General features: G+C 40.0%; 1 protein-coding gene across 1 annotated transcript; it reads left to right on the plus strand.

The window, feature by feature from the left end:
- The first annotated feature begins 19,775 nt into the window (after nucleotides 1–19,775).
- Nucleotides 19,776–24,507, plus strand: LOC122645224. The gene is made up of 4 exons (XM_043838554.1): nucleotides 19,776–19,901; nucleotides 21,243–21,788; nucleotides 22,729–23,913; nucleotides 24,126–24,507. The coding sequence occupies exons 1-4, from the start codon at nucleotides 19,776–19,778 to the stop codon at nucleotides 24,468–24,470; spliced, it is 2,202 nt and encodes a 733-aa protein (XP_043694489.1). The 3' UTR covers nucleotides 24,471–24,507.
- Nucleotides 24,508–25,243: the final 736 nt, after the last annotated feature.

Genomic DNA, 25,243 nt, shown 5'->3' on the forward strand with positions numbered 1-25,243 from the left:
TTAGATAGGGCTTGCATGATAACATTTTTGTTTCTCTATTTCTTTGTTTTTAAATGAAAAATAGTTCATTTTTTTGTTCCTGGAAATGAATCGGGACAAAAAAGTTGCTAATAAATAGGAAAAAAAAAAAAACTCCAATTTGAAGCTTCTCAGTCCCAAAAATAAAAAGAAGAAATAAAAGGGGGTGGGGAGTTCCTCTTTAATGAGCATACGATTAATTTCATGTTCAAAATAAAACACACCTCCAATCCAATTTCAACCACCACCACCTCCACCGCTACATCCACTTCCATCAATGCCACCACCAAATTTTTGGGTATTTAATGATATTTTTTAAAATTTATAGAAATTCTAGAAACAGAAATGATTGTGCATAACAAATGCGCTTCGGTTTCTTTTTTGGCCTAACAATGGAAATTATTATACGTTACCAAACCCATTTTTTTGCTCAGAAATTTGGCCCAGTAACAAAAATACATAAAGCCATTTCTGAAATAGAAATTTAGAAATATGGCACAGAAATAAAAGTATTATCATGCAAGCCCAGTCAATTTTCATCCAATAGGATACTACCATAAACAAAGAAATCAATTAAAAAAATACATTAATATTACAAAGAAAAAATGCGAATCGACCGGGAAGAGTAATTGATTGAGTTAATGCCTTTACATTGGGAAGAGTAAACGATTGAGTTTGATTCCTAAAATTCACACTATAGTACTGTAACCTGTACTCTCTCCTTGCTAGTTCTGCCTTTGCCGATTAATGTCGAAGATCTTTAGAATTGTTTATCTGGTGGATCAATTCCCAACTTAATTAACCCAGTGGGTCGCTCCATCTCTTTTGTAAGTCATCACTTAAGTCGTGTTTGGTAACGCTTTCATTTCTTGGTTCTGGTGTTTTTCTGTGCTATTAACACAGAAAAATGGAATCTACCGTTTGAATGTACTAGTTTGTTTTTCCATTTTACAAAATCAAACTGAATAAAAGAAACACCAAACACACCAATTTGAGAAACAACCAAAACCATGTTTCTACAATTTGAAAATGTTTTGATTGAAACAAAAGGGGAAAAAATAGAGAAGTGGTGCCCGCTAATTTCCAAGCACCATCGATCGTGGAGACCCAACGAATCGCCGTTTGGTTTAACAGACCCAATTAGATCCGACCCGGCCTATTCTAGAACCTTTTTTTCTTTTCTCCTCCATGCAAAAGGGATATGATTCAGACTTCAGAGATGAGAATTTCAGGTGTTATGCTTCTAATGGTTGGGATTTGTTTATTTAATAATTTTCGTTGACTGATGGAAGTCTGACCACCTTCATGCAATACTAACGAGGCCAACACAGGCGAGAAAAGGAAGGGAGTACTTTTCAGATCCGTACTCCCAACCAACCCTCATCTAGTACGGAAAGAAGTCTGAAAGGTCTGAAGACCCCAAAAGTCTTTCTTCTATGTCACTCTATCACATTAGGGTTTCCTTATTCTTTTTTGTTTTTGTCCTTTCGAATCAGCTTTTCTTTTATGCGAAAGAGATAAAAAGTGGACGAAAGAGGAGATAATGGCGGTCACTTTCCTATGATAAAGTAATTTTTAGTGATTTCTTTTGGTAGAATTGCATGTGGTTTGTACTAAGATAGGCTTTCTTTTCCGAGTTTTCTTTCTCCTCTTTTCTCCTTTTACCTTCCTTATGAGCTAAGAAATCGATTAATTTCTTTATTCCTCTTCCATTTGAGACTCTTTATTGTGGATTCGAAAGGTGAGACTGAAACTGGGTTCTCATTTCTCACTTCTCACTTCTCAGCTTATCTTTGTTTTATGTAGAGTGAAAGAAGAAGAGAGAAAGAGAGAGATTAGAGGAGATGGAGAAGGCTTCAGTTAAGAAGAAGGGAAAGCTTACAGACACACAGTTGATTGATTTTGTGTTTTCATGGAAACTAGAAGATGTCATGAACGAAGAGCTTTACAAGGATCAAGTTCGTCATTTTCACCTCTGTTCCTCTTCTTTACGGTCTAATCATAGTTCGTGAATAATTTTTATAGTCTTTTTTATTTTTCTGTGAGGATTGAAATTTGAAAGAAGAAAAACCTGTTTGGCTTCCAAAATCCAAACTCATTCGAACCCAAAACTGAAGCGAAACTTGACCCATAGTCATAAGCCCATTAAATGGTGCGTTGTTCATGGGCTTTTAAAATAAGCCCACATGGCCCGTTACGACATTGAACCGGTTTGGTATGTCAGTTTTGTGTCGTTTCCTTCACCTGTACCCTTCGGTACCATTTCCGTATTCTCAATTTGTCATTCTGTGTTCTTCCCCATTTTTCTCGAACCCTAAACCTAAATGCAGTAGGAAGCTGTTCCTCTTTGTCTTAACAACATGGGTTTGGAATTCTATTACATTTAGTATAATCAAATTTTGGTTTATATTCTTTCAAGTTTGCTTAATTAGTTGATTCCTTTAGGAGCTTTACCCATGTTTGTTTAGGTTTCAAACCCTAGATGGGATAATTACAAGGAGAAGACAAAAAACTCAAACTCGCCTGAGTCAAATGACTCGGGAAGCCCTTTTTGCAAAATCAGTCACTCATTTAGTTTCAATCCTGTTTTTTTTTTGTGGTTGTTTAATATTTTATGTTCTACAATCTATCTCCTTTGAATCGTTTGATTAGGTTGATTCTGTTTGACTCAGATGTTATTCTGAGTCTGACTCAGCTCGCTCGGTCAGCTACTACTATCTGGTTAAAATTCTGCAATTTTTTTAATTTTTTTTGGAACCAAAACTAAATTTTATAATGTTAAATATGGAGGGCGTCACGTTTCCACCTCACACATAATGTCATCTCCCATGCCAAAACAATTGAGGCTTGGAGGAGGTAGTTTACATGGTGGGGGAGGTGAAAGTGTGAGAGCAATATACATGTTCCTATTGCTTCACCTAAAAGCTCAAACTTGTAGGGAAGGGCAGCGTAAATGTATGCATCAATACTCCACCGCACGAGCAAGCCAACTTGGCACTGTGCACGCGACACATTCACCTAGTCATACTGTACAATTTCCTACCCATAAATAAATTGCTAATGTTTTCATGCATTGCATAGTAGCAGCTACAAAATCCTCCACATGATTGAATCGTCTACTTACTCATTGCTATTATCATCTTCATTATGCAAAGATTTATTTAATGTTTGTCGGTATTAGCTACATGCACACTGGTTGGCCATTTCATCTATCTAAACAATGCAGGTCAAAATCCAAAGACAATATCACCCTTGTACCCATTCCAACACTCCCCCTCAAGTTGGTGCATATATATCAAGCATGCCCAACTTGCTAATTACAGAAGAAAATAACTTATGACAAAGACCTTTAGTGAGAACATCAGCTAATTGATCACTTGACTGAACAAATGAGATACACACAACTCTTTGCTCTAGCTTCTTGTTAACAGATTCAGAATTAGAGTAAGGCTTGGATGATCAAAGACTTACCCCCAAACAATGTATTTATAATAATAAAGAAGAATTACATGGACAGAATTGTCCCTCATATGACCGAGTCAATATAAAGCAAAAATAAAAGGGAAAAAGACCAGAATACCCCCCACGGTATTCTGTCCCTATACAACCAACACTCCCCATCAAGTTGGCGCATATATATCACACATGCCCAACTTGACTAAAACAGGACAGAAAACTTTGCTACTCAACCCTTTAGTAAACACATCTGCTAACTGGTTAGCAGACTTCACAAAGGGAATACAGATGAGACCAGCTTCAATCTTCTCCTTAATGAAATGTCAGTCAACCTCAACATGTTTGGTACGATCATACTGGACAGGGTTATGAGCGATGCTAATGGCAGCCATATTGTCACAATACAACATCATGGGAAGGTGGACAACACCACCGATGTCTTGTAACAACCCTTCAAGCCATAACAATTCACAGATTTCTTGTGCTAAGGCACGGAATTCAGCTTCAACACTGGACCTTGCCACAACATTCTACTTCTTGCTACGCCATGTGACAAGATTCCCACCCACAAAGGAGTAATAACTAGAGATAGATTCCCTGTCTATAGAGCCAGCCCAATCAGCATCAGTGTAAGCCTCAACTTTCAGATGACCATTGGGAGATAAAAGTATCCCTTTTCCAGGAGCAGACTTCAAATATCGAAGAATCCGAATAACTGCCTCCATATGAGAGGAACAAGGATCTACCATAAATTGGCTCACTAGACTAACTGCAATTGCTATATCTGGTCGTGTATGAGAGAGGTAGATTAGCTTGCCAACCAATCGCTGATAGCGACCTTTGTCAACTAGTTCACCTTCTTTCTCTTTAAGCCTTGTAGTAGCTTCCATAGGAGTGGCTATGGGATGACACCCCAACATTCTTGTTTCGGACAACAGATTTAGTATATATTTCCATTGAGAAAAGAAGATGCCCTTTGAAGCTCGAGCAACCTCTATCTCTAGAAAATATTTTAGAGTTCCCAGATCCTTAATTCCAAACTCACAGCCAAGGAAGTACTTAAATTTCTTGATCTCATCACCATCATCATCAATTACCACAATATCATCAACATAGACTATGAGAATAGTTACCTTACCACCAACTCGTTTGATGAACAGTGTATAATCAGCATTGCTTTGCTTATATCCTACTGAGACCATAGCCTTGTGAAACCTCCCGAACCAAGCTCTAGGTGACTGCTTCAACTCATAAAGAGCACGCTTCAATTTACAGACCTTTCCCTTGGTTTGATCATCAGAGAAAAACCTGGTGGAATATCCATATATACCTCTTCCTCTAGCTCTCCATGGAGGAAGGCATTCTTCACATCCAATTACTGAAGATCCCATCCAAGATTTACCGCACAAGACAATAACACTCTTACAGTATTGAGTTATTGGTGCGAAAGTCTCCTGATAATCAACTCCATAAGTCTGGGTAAAGCCCTTTGCAACCATGTGTGCCTTATATCGATCCACAGTCCCATCAACTTTCAGTTTGACCACAAATACCCATTTACGTCCCACTGGTCATTTCCCTGGAGGAAGAGCTACAAGATCCCAAGTTTTATTTTTTTTCAATGCTCTCATTTCTTCCAACATTGCTGTCCTCCACTTTCCATCTATATAAGCTTCCTGCCAAGTTTTAGGAATAGAAACAGAAGAAAGAGAGGACACAAATGCACAAAAGGATGGAGAAAGAGAACTATAAGAAACAAAGCATGAAATGGGATGCTGAGTGCAAGTCCTAATACCTTTGCGATGGGCAATAGGTAGGTCGGAAGGAGAAATCTTACAAGGAGAAGTAGGGTCTGGATCCAAGGTCGGCAACTAGATGGGTATTGGTGCTGCAGTGGATTGATGCTGCCCTTTTCTGAAACATCCTTTATGATAGGTTAAAATGTTGGAATCGTCAATCCTCTTCTGAAATTTAATAATGGTTCTCTGAACTGGAGTCAACTCCCCCTGAGTAGGAGCTCCACCGTCACTATTTTCCATAGTCTCCCCCTGTATAAGATTATCTAAAGGTGTAGGGGAACCAGCCAAAGGTGATGGTGGGACAGCAACCAAAGGTGATGGGGCTGCAGTCAAAGGTGATGGGGCAGCAGCCATAGGTGATGGGATATCAAGAATAGTAGGTTCAAATGAAGGGAACACATCTTCACTAGAACTCTCCCCCTGAAGAGGTGGTGAAAAAAAAATGGCCTTCATGGAAGGTAACATCCATACTAACTAGGGTACGACGGGAAGGGGGATGATAACACTTATAACCCTTTTGGGTTGGGGAATAACCCAAAAAAAATACACCGCAGTCCACGGGGTTCAAGTTTACCAGGGGACCTAGTATCCCTAGCATAACAGACACAGCCAAACACCTTGGGTGAAACCACAAAGGAGGAATTCCCAAGTAAGATCTCAGCCGGACTATGGGAATTAAGGATCCTAGTGGGCAATCTATTAATGAGATAGGCTGCAGTGAGAACAGCATCTCCCCAATATTGGGAGGGAACATGTCAAGCAAACATCAACTTTGGCCCCCTCTAGTAAGTGACTGTTCTTCCTTTCAACCACACCATTTTGGATGGGGTATCAACACAACTAGTTTGGTGAATAATACCATGGTCAGCAAGATATTTTTGAAATTGACCCTCTTTATACTCAGCTCCATTGTCACTTCTCAAAATTTTGAGAGTAGCCGGAAATTAAGTTTGGATCATCTTATGGAAATGCTTAAAACATGAAAAAACTTCACTTTTAGTGTGCAAAAGGTATATCCATGTGTTTCTAGAGTGACAATCGATAAATGACACAAACCAACGATGTCCAAAATTGAAGTCTTACGACTAGGGCCCCAAACATCAGAATTAACCACATGGAAAAATGAAGAACTTCTTTTATTAGAACTATAATAAGTTAAACGTGTCTGTTTGGCCAGAACACAAGCCTCACAATAGAATTCATCTTTATTACAACCCTTGACTAAAGCAGGAAACAAATGTGATAGAGTTCCTAATGGGGGATGACCTAATCTAGAGTATCATTGGTAAAGTTCAGAAGAAACCAACAAATTTTGATGGAATGGAGAAGGTGGAGAAGGACGACCATCATCAAGCAAATACAATCCACCTTGCAGTTTACCACATCCAATCGTCTTCCCTGCCATCAGGTCCTGAAAAACACAGTGAGAAGGAAAAAATGTTATTTTGCAATTAAGGTCACAAGTAATACTAATAATGGAAAGAAGATTAGTAGTAAAATTTGGAATGTGTAAAACTGAAGATAACGTAAGGGAAGAGGTGCAGTTGATGGACCCTTTTCCAAAAATGGAGGAAAGGGAACCATCAGCTACCCTGACTTTATCCTTCCCTGAAGTGGGAGAATAACGATGAAAAAGACTAAAAGATCCAGTCATGTGGTCTATAGCACCAGAATCTATAATCTAAGGATGTGATGCTACAGAAGCACAATGACCACCAAATGGGATACCTGACCGAGCAAAATATGAACCTGAAGGAGCAGAGGAATTGGTAGTAGCTGATGTAGTAGAAGCAATAACAATAGAAGTCCTTAGCATACGTAGGAAAGCCTGTAGATCTTCCTAGGATAAACTAAGGTCAGTAGCAGGGGCTGTAGACCTGTAGTAACAGTCTCAGTGTGATGGGCCTTGTTCTCTGGTGTTTTCTTGGCAGCCCTTTTGGCTTCAAAGTCTGCTGGTTTCCCGTGAAGCTTCCAACATTTGTCCTTTTTATGGTAGGGCTGATCAGTCAGTAGTAGAAGTACCAAGAGAAAGGTCTCCAACAGGTGTAGGAGTGGCCGAGCAGCAGCCTGGAGGGCTGATCTGTCAGTGTTAGAGGATGTACCATAGCAGCCCTACAGTTTTCTTCAGAGGAGACCAAGGCATAGGACTATTTAAGTGTGGGAAATGGAGAATGGCCCAACACTTGAAGACGAATCTGGTTATAGTCCACATTCAACTCTACCAAAAAATTATAGACCCTGATCTTGTCCACATGTTTCTTATATGTAGAAGTGTCAACAGCTGTAGTAGGGTGGAAACCAGAGAAGTGGTCCAATTGTTGCCAGAGGCTACACAGAGTGGCATAGTATTTGGCCACGGATAGTTCTCCCTGAGTGGTATGAAGAACCTTCTTCTGGAGTTCATAAACTTGGGCATCATTGCCAAACTGCCCGTATGTTTCTTTGCAAGAGGACCAGATCTGAAAGACTGTGTCAAGGAGAAGAAACCCATTGGCAAGGTCTGAAGTCATAGAACCAATTAGGTATGACATGAGAACTCCGTTATTGGCAAGCCATCGACTTTGAAGAGGACTTGGTGTAGTCGGCATAACACTGGAACCATCAATATGGCCAGTAAGGCCACGACCAGCAATGGCAAAGGCTGCAGATCGAGACCAGAGCAAGTAGTTGGACCCATCTAGTTTGATGGGATTAGGGGGAAAATTGTGCTATTCAGTTTTGCCAGTAGCATCTTGATCAGAAGTAGCAGTGGAAGTGGTGGAGTCACCCATAAGTGCAACAGAGAAACCCAAATCACAGAGAGGGGTTGTTGTGAAGAGAAACCCAACAAATACTTCAAGAGAATGGCCAAAAATTGGTGGAGAGACCTTTGGTATGATAATAATAGGTGTCTCCAAAAATCAGCAGCAACAGAGACTCAAATCCCCTAGATCGATTTTTTCAGGGTTTTGTAAAAAACCCTACTTGTGGTGAGATCGATGTAGGGAGAGAAGCCTTAAAAAAAAAATACTGGATTGAGCTGAAACTTGGCTCGAGTGTGGTTCTAGAAGGGTCTGAGCACTCCTCCAAATATCAGCACCAACAGAGAACAGTAACTCCTAGATTGATATTTGTCAGGGTTTTGAGACCCTAATTCGAAACCTGCTCTGATACCATGTTAACAGATTTAGAATTAGAGTAAGGCTTGGATGATCAAAGACTAACCCCCAAGCAATGTATTTATAATAATAAAGAAGAATTACATAGACAGAATTATCGCTCATATGACCAACTCAATATAAAGCAAAAAAAAAAAAAAGAAGGAAAAAGACCAGAATACCCCCCACGGTATTTTGTCCATATACAACCAACACTTCTCCTTGATGAAATGCCTATCAATCTACACATGCTTGGTGCGATCATGTTGGACTGGGTTGTGTGCAATGCCAATGGCAGATTTACTATCACAATAGAGACGTATGGGGAGATCTACTGGAACACTTAAGTCTTATAGAAGACTCTGTAGCCAAAGTAGCTCACAAACTCCATGTGCCATAGCCCTAAATTCAGCTTTTGCACTTGACCGAGCAACTACAAACTGTTTCTTGCTTCTCCAAGTGACTAAATGACCTTCAACAAAGGAACAGTAACTTGAGGTAGACCTCCTGTCATTTGGGCAGCCAACCCAATCAACATCATTATATGCTTCTACCCGAATATGACTGTGAGGAGAGTATAAAAAGCCCTTTCCAGGAGAACACTTCAAGCATCTCAAAATTCTATAGACCAAATGTGAAGAGTGAGGATCATGCATGTATTGACTAACCAAGCTCACGGCAAAGGCTATATCTGGTTGGGTGTGAGATAAGTATATCAAGCGACCAACTAACCACTGGTAACTGCCTTTGTCAATCGGATCTCCCTCCTTGCTCTTCAGATGTGACCAACTAACCACTGGTAACTGCCTTTGTCAATCAGATCTCCCTCCTTGCTCTTCAGATGTGAGTTTGGCTCCAGTGGTGTATTTACAGGTTTACAACCTAGCATTCCCGTTTTACTTAGCAGATCAAGGGTATATTTTCGTTGGGACAAAGTATCACACCCCGGCCCGGTTTATAAGGGCCAAGTGTGACCATCCCACCAGGATTGCGAGTGCAGTACTCTATTCATAATCATATTCACAAATACAGAATTTAAATGCAACAGAAGCAATTTAAATATAGAATTAAGACAGTAATAAGGAAAACTAGTGATAAGCTGTTATATATATATATATTTAAGTGAAGCTGAGTTACGAAGGCAGTTCTCATATAGTAACCCAAAACCCAAAGGACTTATTTACAGTAGTTTATATACAAAAGTGTTATAACAAAAAGGTAAGGAAGTAGCCTGTCTGTCAGGCAGCTCAAGAGAATGCGTAGTCATCACACGAGCACGAGGCATCGTTGCCTCGTGCTCCACCACGAGATGAGTATTAACTCCAAGAGCTGTAGGAGTGTCCAAAGTAGAAGAGACTCCCACAGAAACACCGGTGACAGCAGCAGTAATGTCATATGAAAAATAGGGATATCCACGGGAGTGAGCTCCATTGAGCCCAGTAAGGAAAAACATGCAAACACATACAAATAGTCCATGATGAATGTCCTAAAATAAGCATGCTCCTAATATGGATACTAAGTCACATGAGGTATAAGTACTACTGTAATAGAATGCTAGCCTTGGTCCTGGAAACACATAACCAGACGTTGGTCACCCGAGCGAAACCATTCTACTACGGTGGAGACCCAGCAGCTCAGGCATCATACATCTGACGCTAATGGACCCCCAGTGACTAACTCTACTGTTTGTTCCCATACCTGAGTATTCTTCGGTAACATGGGACAATGAATGGCATTCCGGAATCATCCCTTCGGACTTACCACGGGTTATCCAACACCTCTCCCCTATTGGTAAGGGACGTAGTACTGGGCAATGTAAATCCTAACCATATGCAGTTTAACATGATGGCATATGTATCAAATAGAGTAATTGTAAGTTAACCAGTACATCATCATCATTCATACAGTTCCAAAGTAAAGTATCAATGCAGTAAAGTATCAATGCAATGCAGCATATCGATGCATCTTAATTCACATGCAATTAATGCAAAGAATTAAAAGCTGTAAAACTACATGAACTGAGTTATATTTATGATGCATGACATGGCATACTCAACAAAGATACAATTAAGTCAATAAACACACAAAATTAAGTCAAAATTCCCTTACTTGATACGGCAGACTAGTCTAAGCCAATAAAACAACAATGATCCAGACAAATCAGACAAAGAACAGATTACATAGCCCTAATTAACATAAAACATAAAAAATTAGACTTAAGAAGGGTCCTAGGTCAAAACCCAAGCGTTAGGGTACAAAATGGGGTAAAAACACTAAATCGGATTCAGAGCCCAAGCCCTACGGTCGACTGGTTGCAGGCCTGCAACTCCATCCGGTCCAAAAGTCAGAATTTGGGCTTTTGTTTGTAACCCCTGGATCTTGACATGCAAGGTCCCAATTTCATGTTTTAGACCTATTCTAAGGTGGGTCAATCAGATTTAATAGTTTAACTTTAAAAACCAATATCAATTTGGGGGTTTTAACAATTAAACCCTAATTAGCAATCAAGGGTTTGTAAATTTAGTAATTCAACTGTGAATTGGATTCCTAAGATGTAATTCTCAGGTTACAGCCACATCTTAACCTCTATTTGGTTCAATTTAAGGTTTATATACTGAATTTGGTCTAATAAACCTATAAATTTAATGGTAAAATTTGGTTTAGGAGACATTTAGGGTTGAAGATTGGAGAAGAATAAGATGGGAACAGCAGGAATTCTTGCTCACTTGAGTACAGCAGTGAAAACAGTGTGAAAACAGCCTTGAATTATGCAGCAAGGTGTCCAATTGAACTCAAAAGCTTCAATTCCAAGGAGAGAATCAAAGCACCAACATATGGCCTTCTCCTCCCTTCTTCTTCTTCTCTTTTCTCCTTCTTTTCTACTTTCTTCTCCAAGTTTCTTAAGGGCTGGATTGATTCTTATGTCTTAAGATTAGTGAATAGTGAATATGTTTTTAGTTATATAGTTAGTTAAGTTAAGGCATGTTTGCCTAATTAGGTAAAATCTGTTTTATAAATTGATTTCTTAAATTGATTTTAATTAGAATTACTTACTTAATTATATTCTTTTAAGTATAAAATGATGTCATATGACATCAGGGGAAATCCCAACACGGGTAACTACTGGGAACTGGATTCCCTACTGGGGATGTGGGTCCCGCAGAGATAAATTACTATTCTGTCCCTATAAACTCTAATTGATCAATATTATACAATATACAATATGAATAATTAGTACTTACAGTAGGTTTAGGAAATAGAAAGGTTCTGCATGCTGTTAAGCTAGCAGATCCAACACAGGTAGCTCTGGTGTAAGGTACCAGCAGGGTCCTCAGACTCCAGAATAGCAAGTTGGAAGACTCCCTGGAATCCTCCATAGGTGTGTCGAGGAGTTGATTCGCATCCTCTATAGATGCAGCCCACAGCATCGAGGCAACCATGGATACAGAGCTGGAACCTGAAATCACACAAGTTCCAAAGTTCAAATTTGTAGTGATTTTCACACAAAGAGATGCCACGAGCTGAATGGGCAACTTCAATTCCCAAGAAATATCTAAGTCTCCCTAGATCTTTCACCTAAAATTCAGTTCCTTAGTAATTTTTCAACGTTTTCACTTGTTCAGCATCACTCCCAGTGATTACTATGTCATCAACATAAACTATCAACACAGTGATATGCTGCCCCACCTTCTTTATAAATAAAGTATGGTCAGTGTTACTCTGCTTGTAGCCATTTGACACCATTGCTTTGTGAAATTTCCCAAACCAAGCTCTTGGTGATTGCTTCAGGCCAGACAAGGCTTTCTTCAGATGACAGACTTTCCTTTTGGTCTTTGAAGTAGCAAACCCAGGTGGAATTTCCATGTAAACTTCCTCTTCTAAATCTCCATGGAGGAAGGCATTCTTTACATCTAGTTGTTGAAGTTCCCAACCTTGGTTAACCGCACAGGAGATTATCACTCTGATTGTGTTCATCTTCGCAACTGGGGCAAACATCTCCTGATAATCAATGCCATGGGTTTGGTAAACCCTTTTGCAACCAATCTGGCCTTATACCTTTCAACATACCCATCTGCCTTCTGTTTAATGGGAAATACCCATTTACAGCCTACCGGTTTCTTTCCAGGTGGAAGAGATGTCAATTCTCAGGTTTTGTTCTTTCCCAAAGCACACATCTCCTCTCTCATTACTTCTTTCCACTTCTGTTTGGCAATTGCCTCCTACCAAGAGTTAGGAATAGAAACAGAGCACAGAGAGGAGACAAATGCATGAAAGGAAGGGGATAAAGATTCATATGACACAAAATTGGAGATATGGTGTTCAGTGCAACTCCTTTTAGGTTTCCAGGTAGCAATAGGTAAATCAAGACTATGATCATAAACATGCGTACTAGGAGTAGAACTTGGAGCAGGTTCAGTGGTGGTAGTCTTTTTGTGCCATGTTCCTCTGGAGAATGTCTCCTTAAAGCTGCCATATTTTCTAAGCTCCCCTTGAATTAGAGGATGCTCTAATTCTCCTTGGATTAGTGGTTGTTCCTGTTCCTGCTCAGTGATCCCTTCTTGGAGTTCTATTTCTGTAAATGATTCTTCAACAGTGGGAACATCAACTTCCAGTGGCTCAATAAGAGAAGACACCTCTTCACTCCGAGGCTTCCCCTGAAGAGGTGTAGTGGATGAAAAATAGGCCTTAGACTTTAGGAATACATCCATAGTGACCAACAATCTCCATGTAGGGGGGTGATAGCATTAGTAACCCTTTTGAGTGGTAGAATATCCCAAGAATACACACCATAACCCTTTAGGATCAAATTTACCAATAGGATGGTGATTTCGGGCAAAGACAACACACCGAAACACCTTTGGAGGTACAACAAAAGAGGAGGTTCCCAGAATCACTTTGAGAGGGCAGCGAGCATCCAAAACCTATGTAGGCAGCCTATTAATGAGATAGGCGGCAACGAGGACAACATCTCCCCAAAAACATGGAGGGACACTCATGGTAAACATGAGGGAGCGAGCAACCTCCAATAAGTGTCGGTTCTTCCTTTCAGCAACGCCATTTTAAGCTAGTGTGTCAACACATGGGGTCTGATGTATAATGCCATGAGAATCTAAGTAATTGCGAAAGCGGCTGTCCATGTACTCCTTCCCATTGTCTGTATAAAAAATCTTCACACGAGCATCGAATTGAGTCTGAACTGTCGTGTGAAATAGTTGAAAGCATGTAAACACATCACTTTTCTAATGCATCAAATAAGCCCAGGTAGTCCTACTAAAGCAATCTGTAAAAGTAACAAACCACCGGTACCCAGAAGTCGACACACAACGGGCAGGGCCCCATGCATCCGAGTGAATTAAACCAATAGGAATTAAACTTCTACTGTCTGAAATTGGATAATTGCTCTAGTTTGCTTCTCAAAAGTGCAAGCATCACAAGTAAAATGGTTGGGATTACAACGTTTAATTAAACTAGGAAATGAAATAGATAGCACTCCAAGAGATGGATGGCCAAGACGATGATACCATTTACTGAGTTCAGCAAGAGCAGAGTCCGAAGAGCCAGAAGTAGGGGCCTGAGAAGCCAAAGCAGATTTTTTTGAAGATGAGCCATCAAGCACATAAAGACCACCAACCGCCTTTACCACTGGCAATCATACTACCCGTTTCCAAGTCCTAAAACAAACAGTGAGTAGGAAAAAAGGTTACTTTGCAGTTCAAGTCCCTGGTGATACTACTAATAGACAAGAGATTAGTAGAAAATTTGGGAACATGTAAAACAGAGGAAATACGCATAGAAGGCAAACACTGCACAGTCCCCTTCCTAGAGATGGAGGAAAGAGAACCATCAGCAACACGAACTTTGGTATTACCAGGTAAAGGAGAGTAATTCAAAAAAATGGAGGGAGAACCTGTCATGTGATCTATTGCTCTGGAGTCAATTACCCAAGAGGTGGAAAAGATAGAGGAGCAACTACCATTAAAGGAAATACCTGAACCAGAACTTTCGGTAAGGAAATGGCAGAGGCAGCCATAGATGTGGAGGAAGAAATAATAGTGTCCAGCTTGGTCATCAGATTGCGAAGGTGTTGCATCTCCTCCTAGGAAAGAGGCCCGGACTGATCAACAACTTGATCTTCAGAGGATGCCTGGTTGACCCGGACTGTGGTAGAACGATTTGAGTCACGCCCACGAGTATCTACAGGACGCCCATGAAGCTTCCAACAACGGTCTTTTGTATGTCGTTCCTTATCACAGTAATCACATTTGACCGGAGAGCGATCACTGCCCACATGATCACTCCCAGTTCCTCGAGAAGTAGTACCCCTGGAAGCAGTCTGTGAGCCAGATAGGAGACCAGATCGTTCTTGAGTAACAGGGTGAACCATAGCTATCCGGCAACTATCTTTAGCAGCAACAATGGCATAAGCTTGTTCAAGAGTAGGAAGAGAATCACGATTGAGCACTGTGGCTCGGATCTTATCAAATTCAATGTTGAGTCCGGCAAGTAAATCAAAAACATGCAAGTCCTCTTCCCACTTGTGAAATGCAGTAGTATCCACATCACAAGTAGCAGTAAAAGTCCCATAAAAATCCAGTTGTTGCCACATGGTACACAACTTGGAATAATACTGGGAAAGAGAAAACTCCAATTGTTTGGTCAAAAGAATTTTTTGATGGAGTTCATAACAGGAGGCAGCATTGCCCACTTGGGAGTATGTATCCTTGGCTTTTTTTCAAATCTTCGCAGCCATATCATGGAGAAGGTAATGCCTGGCGATTTCTTGATCGATAGAGTTACATGACACGGAAGTTGGAAGTCACCCAATTGTCCTATGCAGAACCAGCATTAGAAGGTTTGGTAATGTAGTCCTAGAATAGGAATTAATCCCACTAGGAACCAAGTAGAACCAAGCTTAGGGTAAGCCTGCTGTTTAGGGCTGATTAGGGGCTGTTTTAGGGCAAAATTAGGGTTTAGGATGGGAATTTGGGAATGGGGTTTATAGGGTTTTGATCTTCAGGTTTAGAGGGTCATTATGGTATAAAAATATCTGGATTTGAACAAGTTTTAATTTCCTGCAGAAATTAGGGTTAGGTTTCGGGTTTCGTAAATAAGGTAAACAACTAAAATTATGGTCTAAAGTAGGATTTAGGGGCAGGGGTTAAGGTCGACTGTTAGAGGGGCTAGGGGGAAGATTCGGTTGCAATATGGAAGGTTTCAGATGGCTGAATGTGTCCCAACAGAAAATTAGGGTTTTTAGGGTTCAATGGAGACGAGGGATCTTAGGGTTTGGCTGGACAGAATGGGCAGCAGCTAGGGTCGAGTGGAGATGGTGATGAGGGGAAGTTATGGTCCAAATCTGATCAGATTCCAATGGAGGAGCAGATCTGAATAAGAGTTTAGAGTCTTCTAGGGTTTATGAAAATAGGACAGAAGAGAAAAGGAATTGATTGGGGAAGGGAAGAAAGGATAAACAGAAAATAATAAATTCAAACTCACTCTCGAATCCTCTAACAGCAGTTTGAATGGATGAAGGATGAAGCCACCTTCGAAGAAAGATCCTCCCAGCCGTCCCGGCGTAAAGAGTCGTAGGATTCCACCCACCCTTCCACGTTGATAGAACCACAAGGATGCATAAACTCTTGAGAGCAAGGAGCATCAGCAGTAACCAGCCACGAAATCAGTGTTTTAATTCAAATCTATTGTGGGGGAGCCTCCCACGATATTCTTCATTTAAATAAAAGGCCTACGGCCAAAACCTAATACAAATCTAAAACCTCTCACTTAAAATCGTGGAAGGAGAGAATATATCTAACTTAAATTAAATTTAAACTGTAAATTGTCCTAACTACCCCTACTTGACTTAAATTAAAAGACTATAACTTAAAACTACTAATTAAAGGAAGATTCCTTATTAGCCAATAGGATAAAAGAACCTATTAACCAATAGGAGCTCTTCACTTAAATTAGACCCATTAAACCCATTGAACCAATTGGATGCAACCAATTTCTAAGCCGGTTCAATCTAAAAACAGAAAAATAACTAAGTATGGAAAAATAGAAATCCTAGCCTACGGCTCCCTATTTAAACCCTAAGTTCAGGGTTTCTTCTTCTTCATCTTCCTTCTTGGGGCTGCATCAACTCTCCCCGTCTTGAAAACATTTATCCCCGATGAATGGCTGGAGATCACAGAATGGTCTTCCAAATCAGGGTCGAGTTGCTTGAGTTCATCTTCAGTGGATGGTGAAATTTTGTATGCGGACAGCAGCTCTTTGGAGGATGAAGAAGATTGCAAATCTGGCTGGACAGCAGCCTCTTGACGTATTACATGAACACCTTGTAAATCATCATCATCCAAGTAGTTAGTCACATCATATCCTTCATCAGCAGGGAGTGGATGAATATGATATACACCTTAATCTTCATCTTCACCTTGAACGTCTTCCTTTTCAGCCACATTGATAGGCTTCTTCTTGTGTGGGCAGTCCCTAGCAATGTGTCCTTTATCTTGACAGTAGTAGCAAGTGAAAGGATCATTTCGACCCATAGGAGCCTTGCCCTTCTCATCCACACGTGGGGAAACAACAGGGCGAGAGGTGTTGCCTGCAGAGAAACCTTGTTTGGAGGTGCCATTGTTGATATAGGCCGGTTTGGAAGTAGAACGCGGCTGTTTACATGAAGTTAATAGCTCCTTTCCTTTCAAGGCCTTCTCAAAACAATCTCGACCATCTACAACATCAACCACTCCAATTGTCTTGTTGATCTCACTTGATAGACCCAATCTGAACTTGGAAAGCATTTGGATGCCCTCCTCCCTAATGCCAGTACGAGAAGAAAGAGCATTGAATTGCCTCATGTACTTAGTTACAGTCATGGTTCCTTGGCGGAGGGAGTTGAATTTATCCTGCATCTGAGACCTGAAGTGCCTTGGTAAGCATTGCTTGCTCAGGTCATATTTCATGTCTTCCCAAGTGCGGGGTGCAGTACCGTTGAAGTCCATCTCTCTTTCAGCAGTTCTCCACCACTCACGTGCAGCTCCGACAAGCTTAGCACGGATTAACTTCATTTTCCCTTCTTCAAACAGATCATACCAATCGAAATAGTCTTCTATTGCAGCAAGCCAATCATAAAACACCTGGGGGTCAGAGTTACCATCGAATTCTTTCAGCTCAAGCTTCACCTTTTGGTTGCCTGTATGTCGTCGATTATTACCTTGGTCTCCAGTGAAGTAGGACCTCATATACTCTTTAAAAGTGAGCTGCCGACCTCTGTCTCTGTCCCAGTCTTCTCTATCTCTGTCTCTGTAGCCTCGGTGGTGATCTCTGTGTTCCCGAGAAGGCTCACGGGCATATCTAGGTCTGTCCCGACGATCTCTATAGTAGTCTCTATCATCCCTGTCATCTCGGTCAGTCCTAAATCTGTCCCTGTGACCTATATGTCCATCTCTATAACCTCTGTAGTCATCTCTAGGGCTCCCATCTCTGTCAAGCAGCCTCTGTATCACAGAATGGGGTCGGTACCTGTCCTCTTCTATGGGCAAGTTGCTGTCCCTATCAGGAGGGATTCTCTGTCCTTCCAAGTGTTGCAATCTAGTCATGATTGCATCATTTGTAGCCTTCTGATCTGCTGTAAACTTGCGGAACATCTCTAACATGGCCGCCATAGGGTCGGCTGGATGTGGCAGCACCGGGTTGCCATGTTCGTCCATGGCTCTGATACCAAAATAATGTAGTCCTAGAATAGGAATTAATCCCACTAGGAACCAAGTAGAACCAAGCTTAGGGTAAGCCTGCTGTTTAGGGCTGATTAGGGGCTGTTTTAGGGCAAAATTAGGGTTTAGGATGGGAATTTGGGAATGGGGTTTATAGGGTTTTGATCTTCAGGTTTAGAGGGTCATTATGGTATAAAAATATCTGGATTTGAACAAGTTTTAATTTCCTGCAGAAATTAGGGTTAGGTTTCGGGTTTCGTAAATAAGGTAAACAACTAAAATTATGGTCTAAAGTAGGATTTAGGGGCAGGGGTTAAGGTCGACTGTTAGAGGGGCTAGGGGGAAGATTCGGTTGCATTATGGAAGGTTTCTGATGGCTGAATGTGTCCCAGCAGAAAATTAGGGTTTTTAGGGTTCAATGGAGAAGAGGGATCTTAGGGTTTGGCTGGACAGAATGGGCAGCAGCTAGGGTCGAGTGGAGATGGTGATGAGGGGAAGTTATGGTCCAAATCTGATCAGATTCCAATGGAGGAGCAGATCTGAATCAGAGTTTAGAGTCTTCTAGGGTTTATGAAAATAGGACAGAAGAGAAAAGGAATTGATTGGGGAAGGGAAGAAAGGATAAACAGAAAATAATAAATTCAAACTCACTCTCGAATCCTCTAACAGCAGTTTGAATGGTTGAAGGATGAAGCCACCTTTGAAGAAAGATCCTCCCAGCCGTCCCGGCGTAAAGAGTCGTAGGATTCCACCCACCCTTCCACGTTGATAGAACCACAAGGATGCATAAACTCTTGAGAGCAAGGAGCATCAGCAGTAACCAGCCACGAAATCAGTGTTTTAATTCAAATCTATTGTGGGGGAGCCTCCCACGATATTCTTTATTTAAATAAAAGGCCTACGGCCAAAACCTAATACAAATCTAATACCTCTCACTTAAAATCGTGGAAGGAGAGAATATATCTAACTTAAATTAAATTTAAACTGTAAATTGTCCTAACTACCCCTACTTGACTTAAATTAAAAGACTATAACTTAAAACTACTAATTAAAGGAAGATTCCTTATTAGCCAATAGGATAAAAGAACCTATTAACCAATAGGAGCTCTTCACTTAAATTAGACCCATTAAACCCATTGAACCAATTGGATGCAACCAATTTCTAAGCCGGTTCAATCTAAAAACAGAAAAATAACTAAGTATGGAAAAATAGAAATCCTAGCCTACGGCTCCCTATTTAAACCCTAAGTTCAGGGTTTCTTCTTCTTCTTCTTCCTTCTTGGGGCTGCATCATTTGGCTACTGTTCTTATGATATAGCCAGAGAGACCACAGGAACTGATAGCGAAGAGGCAGGAGCGAGACCACATTGGGTAATTGCTTCCATTTAATTTAATGGAGCTGGTAGGGAACGGAAGGAAATTGCGCTGAGTCACGCCTTCTTGTTCGAAGGATGCAGTGGTAAGCTCGGAATCTCCTGGCATGACTGCTGGGTAGAAAAAATCTCAATAAAAAATTCACCAGGGAAGAGAAAAAAATCGCAAAGGGGATTGTTTAATGCATAAGGAGCAGGGACACCCCTTGGCGGGAGTTAACTCACCACCAAGGGCGTGAAAAAGAGAGGTGGTAGCAGCAGGTGGGGGGGAAACCCTCCCGCATGGAAGAGAGGACTTCAGGAGGGCCTTGGGAAGGCGAAAGGGAGGTGGCAGAAGGCCTGAGGGTGGCCAAGAGTGGTCGAAGGCGGAAGAGGGGTGGTGGCGAGGTGGAAGAGAGGTGGGGTTGGGTAGAGGGTTGGTGGTGGTGGTGGGGCTAGGTCACGATGTGAGAAAGAGAGAAGAATCGAAAAAAAAAAACAATTATTTCCAGGATTCCCGGATGGATTCTCGCTCTGATGCCATGTAGAATTCTGTGAATACTGGCTTGTGAACAATGAGCTCACAGCCCCTTTATTTATAATAAGAGGAGGAACATTTCAGAACTGGTACAAAGACAATAATACCCCTATGGACAATATTACCCTTGTACCCATTACAACACTCCTAAAAGGGCGTACCCAGTGCACGAAGTTCCAGCCACTGCGGGGTCTAGGAAGTGTCATAATGTACGCAGCCTTACTCCTATTTTCTCAGAGAGTCTGTTTCCAGACTCGAACCGGCTACCACTTGCTCACAATGGAGCAACCTTACCTTTGCGCCAAGGCCCGCCCTCATTTTTTGATAAACTCCTGTCTTCTTCTTCCTCTTTTTTTTTTTTTTTTTTTTTTTTTTTTTTTTGAGGGTTGGAATTGATATTCTTTTGAGCTTCAATTAATACAATTCCAAAGTCAAATATTGGTAATAGTTTTTATTAGGTCTGGATTCAACTTTCCAAGATTTCATGATATTTGGGAATATTCACAATTGGAAATTGTCAATTCTCCTCAAAATCACATCGCAACCCACCACCTGATTTTATGGAAGCACTGTTTCACTCTAAACGAAGAATGCCAGATCTTGGTGGGTTTTGCACTCAATTTCTAATGTAGAAACTAGAGTCTTGATGTTGGATTTCAGAACTCCTTGTAACATTGAGCATGTATGACTTAAGAGCTGTATTTTAGATTTCTTAGGTGTATGCTCTTAGTATATCTTTAATTTTATCCATGTGTATGGTATGATTGTTGGTGGAATTAATTATTCCAGTGATAACTTAGCATGACACATTTTTTTTTTCCAATTTTAAACCCCATTTAGCAAACTGCACAGTTTCAGAACTGGTTGGTCAACTTTTAAGTTGTTATCTTAGGCCTCAATTTTTACTATGATAATTTCCTTGTATTTAGTGTCATCAAATTTTAAATCCTTTTTCTTGATGCAAGTTTTGTTACATAATTTAACCTCTACCAATGCTAGTACTTTTTTTTTTTTTTTTTTTTTGGGTAAAGTACTAATGCTAATACTATGCTAAGGGTAGTTTTCTCTTTTATCGAAGTACTATACTAAGGGTAGTTGTCTCTTTTATCGAAGTATTTTCATTAGTTTAATTATGGGATCAGTTAATTGTGGCTTCTGACTTTTCGTCAATTCTATGAGATTTGTTTGCTCTGTTTTTCTGAAGTTAAATCATTTTCCAATGGCCATTGCAGGTGGAAAAGATTCCAGATTTTTTTCTGTCAATTGAGCATTATCTTGGTTCTTTTATGTTCCCTTTATTAGAGGAAACACGTGCTGCATTATGTGCAAGCATGGAGGTAATTTCAGAGGCCCCAGTAGGAGAAGTAACCTCCCTTGCAGAGTCTAAGCCTTATGGTTCACTCTTATATCAGATCAATGTTGACTCTTGGAAGAACAAGTTGAGATTAGGTGGCAAGGAAGAATACAGAGCTAAGGCTGGGGATATTTTTGTTTTTTCAGATATAATACCTGAAACTGTTTCTGATTTACAATGTTATGGGAGATCTTGGACTTTTGCTGCAGTAATTTATGCTACTGACTATGAACAATCAGAAGAGGGCTCAGGTGTTTCTTTACAAGTCAAGGCTTCTAGTGCTATCGAAGTCAAAGATGGGATGCAGAATTCACTTTTTGCAATTTTTCTGGTAAATTTAACAACAAATGACCGAATATGGGCTGCTTTGAAAGGGATAGGAAACTTGAAGATTATGGAGAATATTCTTGGTGACAATCTTAAGGTATGGAAATTGAGATAATTAATTCTATGGTTAGAAATGTTTAATAACACTAAGTTGCATTTACCTTGTGTGTGGTAAATATAAATACTATATAATAAATCCAAAAAAAAGGTTCACTTGAATTTGTAGGTTCTATGTCCACCTATTTATTGTCACGTAGGAGGTGCTTACTTAAATTTTACTTTACTTAGTGTTTCTAAGCTGAGATTTTTAGATTGTGAATCATGACGAAATGAAAATCACTTAATTGGTCATACTAGAGGCTTAAAGATTGGACTGTTAGGACCTATCCTCAGTGTTGCTAGGATTACCCTAAAACTCTAATCTATGGAACAGCGATGGAAATATCATGAATGGTTTGAATAGGTAATTAAAGAGTAATGCTTAAGATCCACCTTTCTCTTAAAGGTGAATATAGGTGATCAAGTGGTGGGAACTAAATACTTCATTTTCTGTTCCATATATCCTCTGCCCAATATGTTAGTTCTCCATGGTTCGAAATGTATCTTAAAGATCCTTTGTTTAGGTTTAGAAAACAACCTACTTGTGCCGAGAATAATTTATTGAACTATGCTTTCTATATTTTTTTGTAGTCTCTCGATTGTTTCACTCTGTGCAAAAATTTGTGTTATAAAATTCTTATTACTGTGCTACTACAATTTTAATTATATATTTTGATCATAGTTGTCACGGTGTCTATGCAACCCAAGTCGTTTGTGTCATCTTGCACAACTAGACTACCAAAGCTCCCCCTAGGCAACCAAGGCACCTGGATTCTTAGGCGGTGCCTTTACAACTATGTTTTGGATAGACAATGGAGAAATAAGAGATAGTTCCCTAGGGGATTATTTCTGTTAGAAATATATGAAGTAGATGTGTCAGAGTGCTGTGTGATTACTCTCATTTGATGATTCCTTGGTTGTCTTGTTTTATATTCTAGGCTGAGAAATTCTGCAATATCTGTTCTCTTTGGGATGAAAGATTTGTGAAGGGCATATTACCCGAGTTGAGTGAGTCCCAAACCGACGCCGTACTACACTCTATTTTGGCAATGCAGTGCAATCACGAGTATTTTGTTAAGCTTATCTGGGGTCCACCAGGAACAGGAAAAACAAAAACGGTCAGTTCATTGCTTTGGAGTGCCTTAAGAATGAAGTGCAGAACTCTGGCATGTGCTCCAACAAACATTGCAGTTAAGCAGGTGGCCTCACGTGTCCTTATGCTGGTTAGAAGTTTCAGGCAAGCTGAATATGGAATGAATAGCACATGTTGTTCATTGGGGGATGTGCTGTTGTTTGGAAGTGAGGATCGGTTGAAAGTGGGTGATGATCTTGAGGAAATATTTATCAATTATCGGGTGGATAGGTTTGTGGAATGCTTTGGAAGACTAACTGGGTGGAAGCATCGCTTTACATCCATGATAGATTTTCTTGAAAATTGTGTTCCACAGTACAATATTTACTTAGAAAATAAACTAAGCCAGGTTCATGAAGCTTGTGAGGAGAACAAAACTAGCAAAGATGGTCTGTCATTTCTTGATTTCACACGGAAATGGTTTAAGGAAGTTGCACAACCAGTACGAGAATGTGTCAGGGTATTATCCACCCATCTGCCCAAACATCTTATCTTGGCACAGATTTTCCAATGCACAATTTCTTTGCTTTATTTGCTGGAGTCCTTTGAAATTATGTTGTTTCAAGATGATGTGGTTGAGAAAGAGCTTGAAGAACTCTTTTTACATTCAGAAGAAGTTGGAATTGCAATGCCTCCTTTGGTTAAACTTGAGCCTCAATGTATTAATTGTTCCAAATCAGACATTTTGTTGAAGATCAGAAACACTCTAAGATCTCTTCATGATTCTGTCATGAATCTTGATCTGCCCCAATCTATGAACAAAGGTTCAATAAGAAAACTATGTTTTCAGTCTGCTTCTTTAATTTTCTGCACAGCATCAAGTTCATATAAGTTGCATTCTTTAGAAATGGAGCCTCTGAATTTACTAGTTATTGATGAAGCTGCTCAGTTGAAGGAATGTGAATCAGTAATACCTTTACAACTCCCAGGCATACGACATGCTATTCTCATTGGTGATGAGTGTCAGCTTCCTGCAATGGTTGAAAGCAAGGTGCACCTAAACTCTTCTTTCCCTATCACATCTCCAACTTTTCTTTCTCTTTGTACTTGTACATAGCATTCATGAATAGTGGTTGTGGGCCATTCCCTCTCCTACCTCCAACTCTTCTTTCCCTTTGTACCATTGATCTATCCTACGGGAGTAGTGCATATGTTCTTTACATTGTAACTGATGATAGTACTTCCCTTACATTTTTTTTGTAGGTATCTAGTGAAGCTGGTTTTGGAAGGAGTCTGTTTGAGAGATTGAGTGTACTCGAGCATCCAAAGCACCTTCTTAATATGCAGTATAGGATGCATCCTGAAGTCAGTATTTTTCCAAACGCAAGGTTCTACTGCAACCAGATCTTGGATGCACCAAGTGTTCAGGATAAAAGTTATGAGAAACACTATCTTCCTGGACCTATGTATGGCCCTTACTCATTCATAAATATCCGTGATGGAAGAGAGATATTAGATGATGTTGGACGTAGTCGAAAAAATCTGGTTGAGGTAGCTGTTGTTGTAAAAGTATTGCGTAATCTTTATAAAGGTATGTTCTGGTTGTAGGATTTTTGGTAGAGCTGTGAATGGAGTGATTTCAAAGTGGTACCTCAGTATCTGAATTCATATCTGATTAACATCAGTTATCCGAATTTGATTTAATATCTTGTTGATATTTCATCTAAGTATCCATGTTTCGAATCCAACAAAGATTCGGATATCCAAATTTGGATTTGATAGGTGATTATCTTGATAAATGGATAAGAGTCCTGATAGAGTTTGTAACTTTACCATACATTAACCTCCCTACTTTGTGGTTCATTTGAGTCATCATTGTGGTTAGAAGATAACTTTTCTCCCTTTTTCAATGCCCTTCAATTTTCTCTATTATCCATTTTTAATTATTTATTTTTCTATTATATGTTTGATATAGTCTGTCATTAATCATGTATATCTCAAAGGAGGCAGTTCTCTTGCTTTTGAATTCAGAGACAAAAGACATCCAAAATTACACCATCCTCATTCTTTCCTGGTCACTTTTGGCAATGTGTCCTCCTTACCTTCAAAGTTTATTCCTTTCCTCTACCTCCAAAGTCCAAATATATTAGCTCACTTCAGAAAGAATCTTTCTCGACACTATTTCAGATTTTCTTTGTACAAGGCCTATCTAACATTCTGACAAAACTGTAATTATTGATGACCAAGAAACCCATGTTACTCCTGTGACGTAAACAGAACCTAGAGCCAATACCTGCACACACAAAGAAGAGCCTCACTGACATGCACATACATATAATCCCATAATAAACTTATTAAAAAAATAAAAAATACCAAAACTA

Source organism: Telopea speciosissima, chromosome 11 (genome assembly GCF_018873765.1).
Source record: "Telopea speciosissima isolate NSW1024214 ecotype Mountain lineage chromosome 11, Tspe_v1, whole genome shotgun sequence".
Lineage (NCBI taxonomy): Eukaryota > Viridiplantae > Streptophyta > Magnoliopsida > Proteales > Proteaceae > Telopea > Telopea speciosissima.

What these genes read in the sequence shown, in the direction of transcription:
- LOC122645224 (XM_043838554.1), top strand. Translation starts at nt 19,776, where the DNA reads ATGGAAGAGAGGACTTCAGGAGGGCCTTGGGAAGGCGAAAGGGAGGTG. An exon ending in TGGAAGAGAGGTGGGGTTGG is followed by an intron (nt 19,902 to 21,242) that starts GTAGAGGGTTGG and finishes TGGCCATTGCAG; the next exon opens with GTGGAAAAGATTCCAGATTT. An exon ending in CTGCAATGGTTGAAAGCAAG is followed by an intron (nt 23,914 to 24,125) that starts GTGCACCTAAAC and finishes TTTTTTTTGTAG; the next exon opens with GTATCTAGTGAAGCTGGTTT.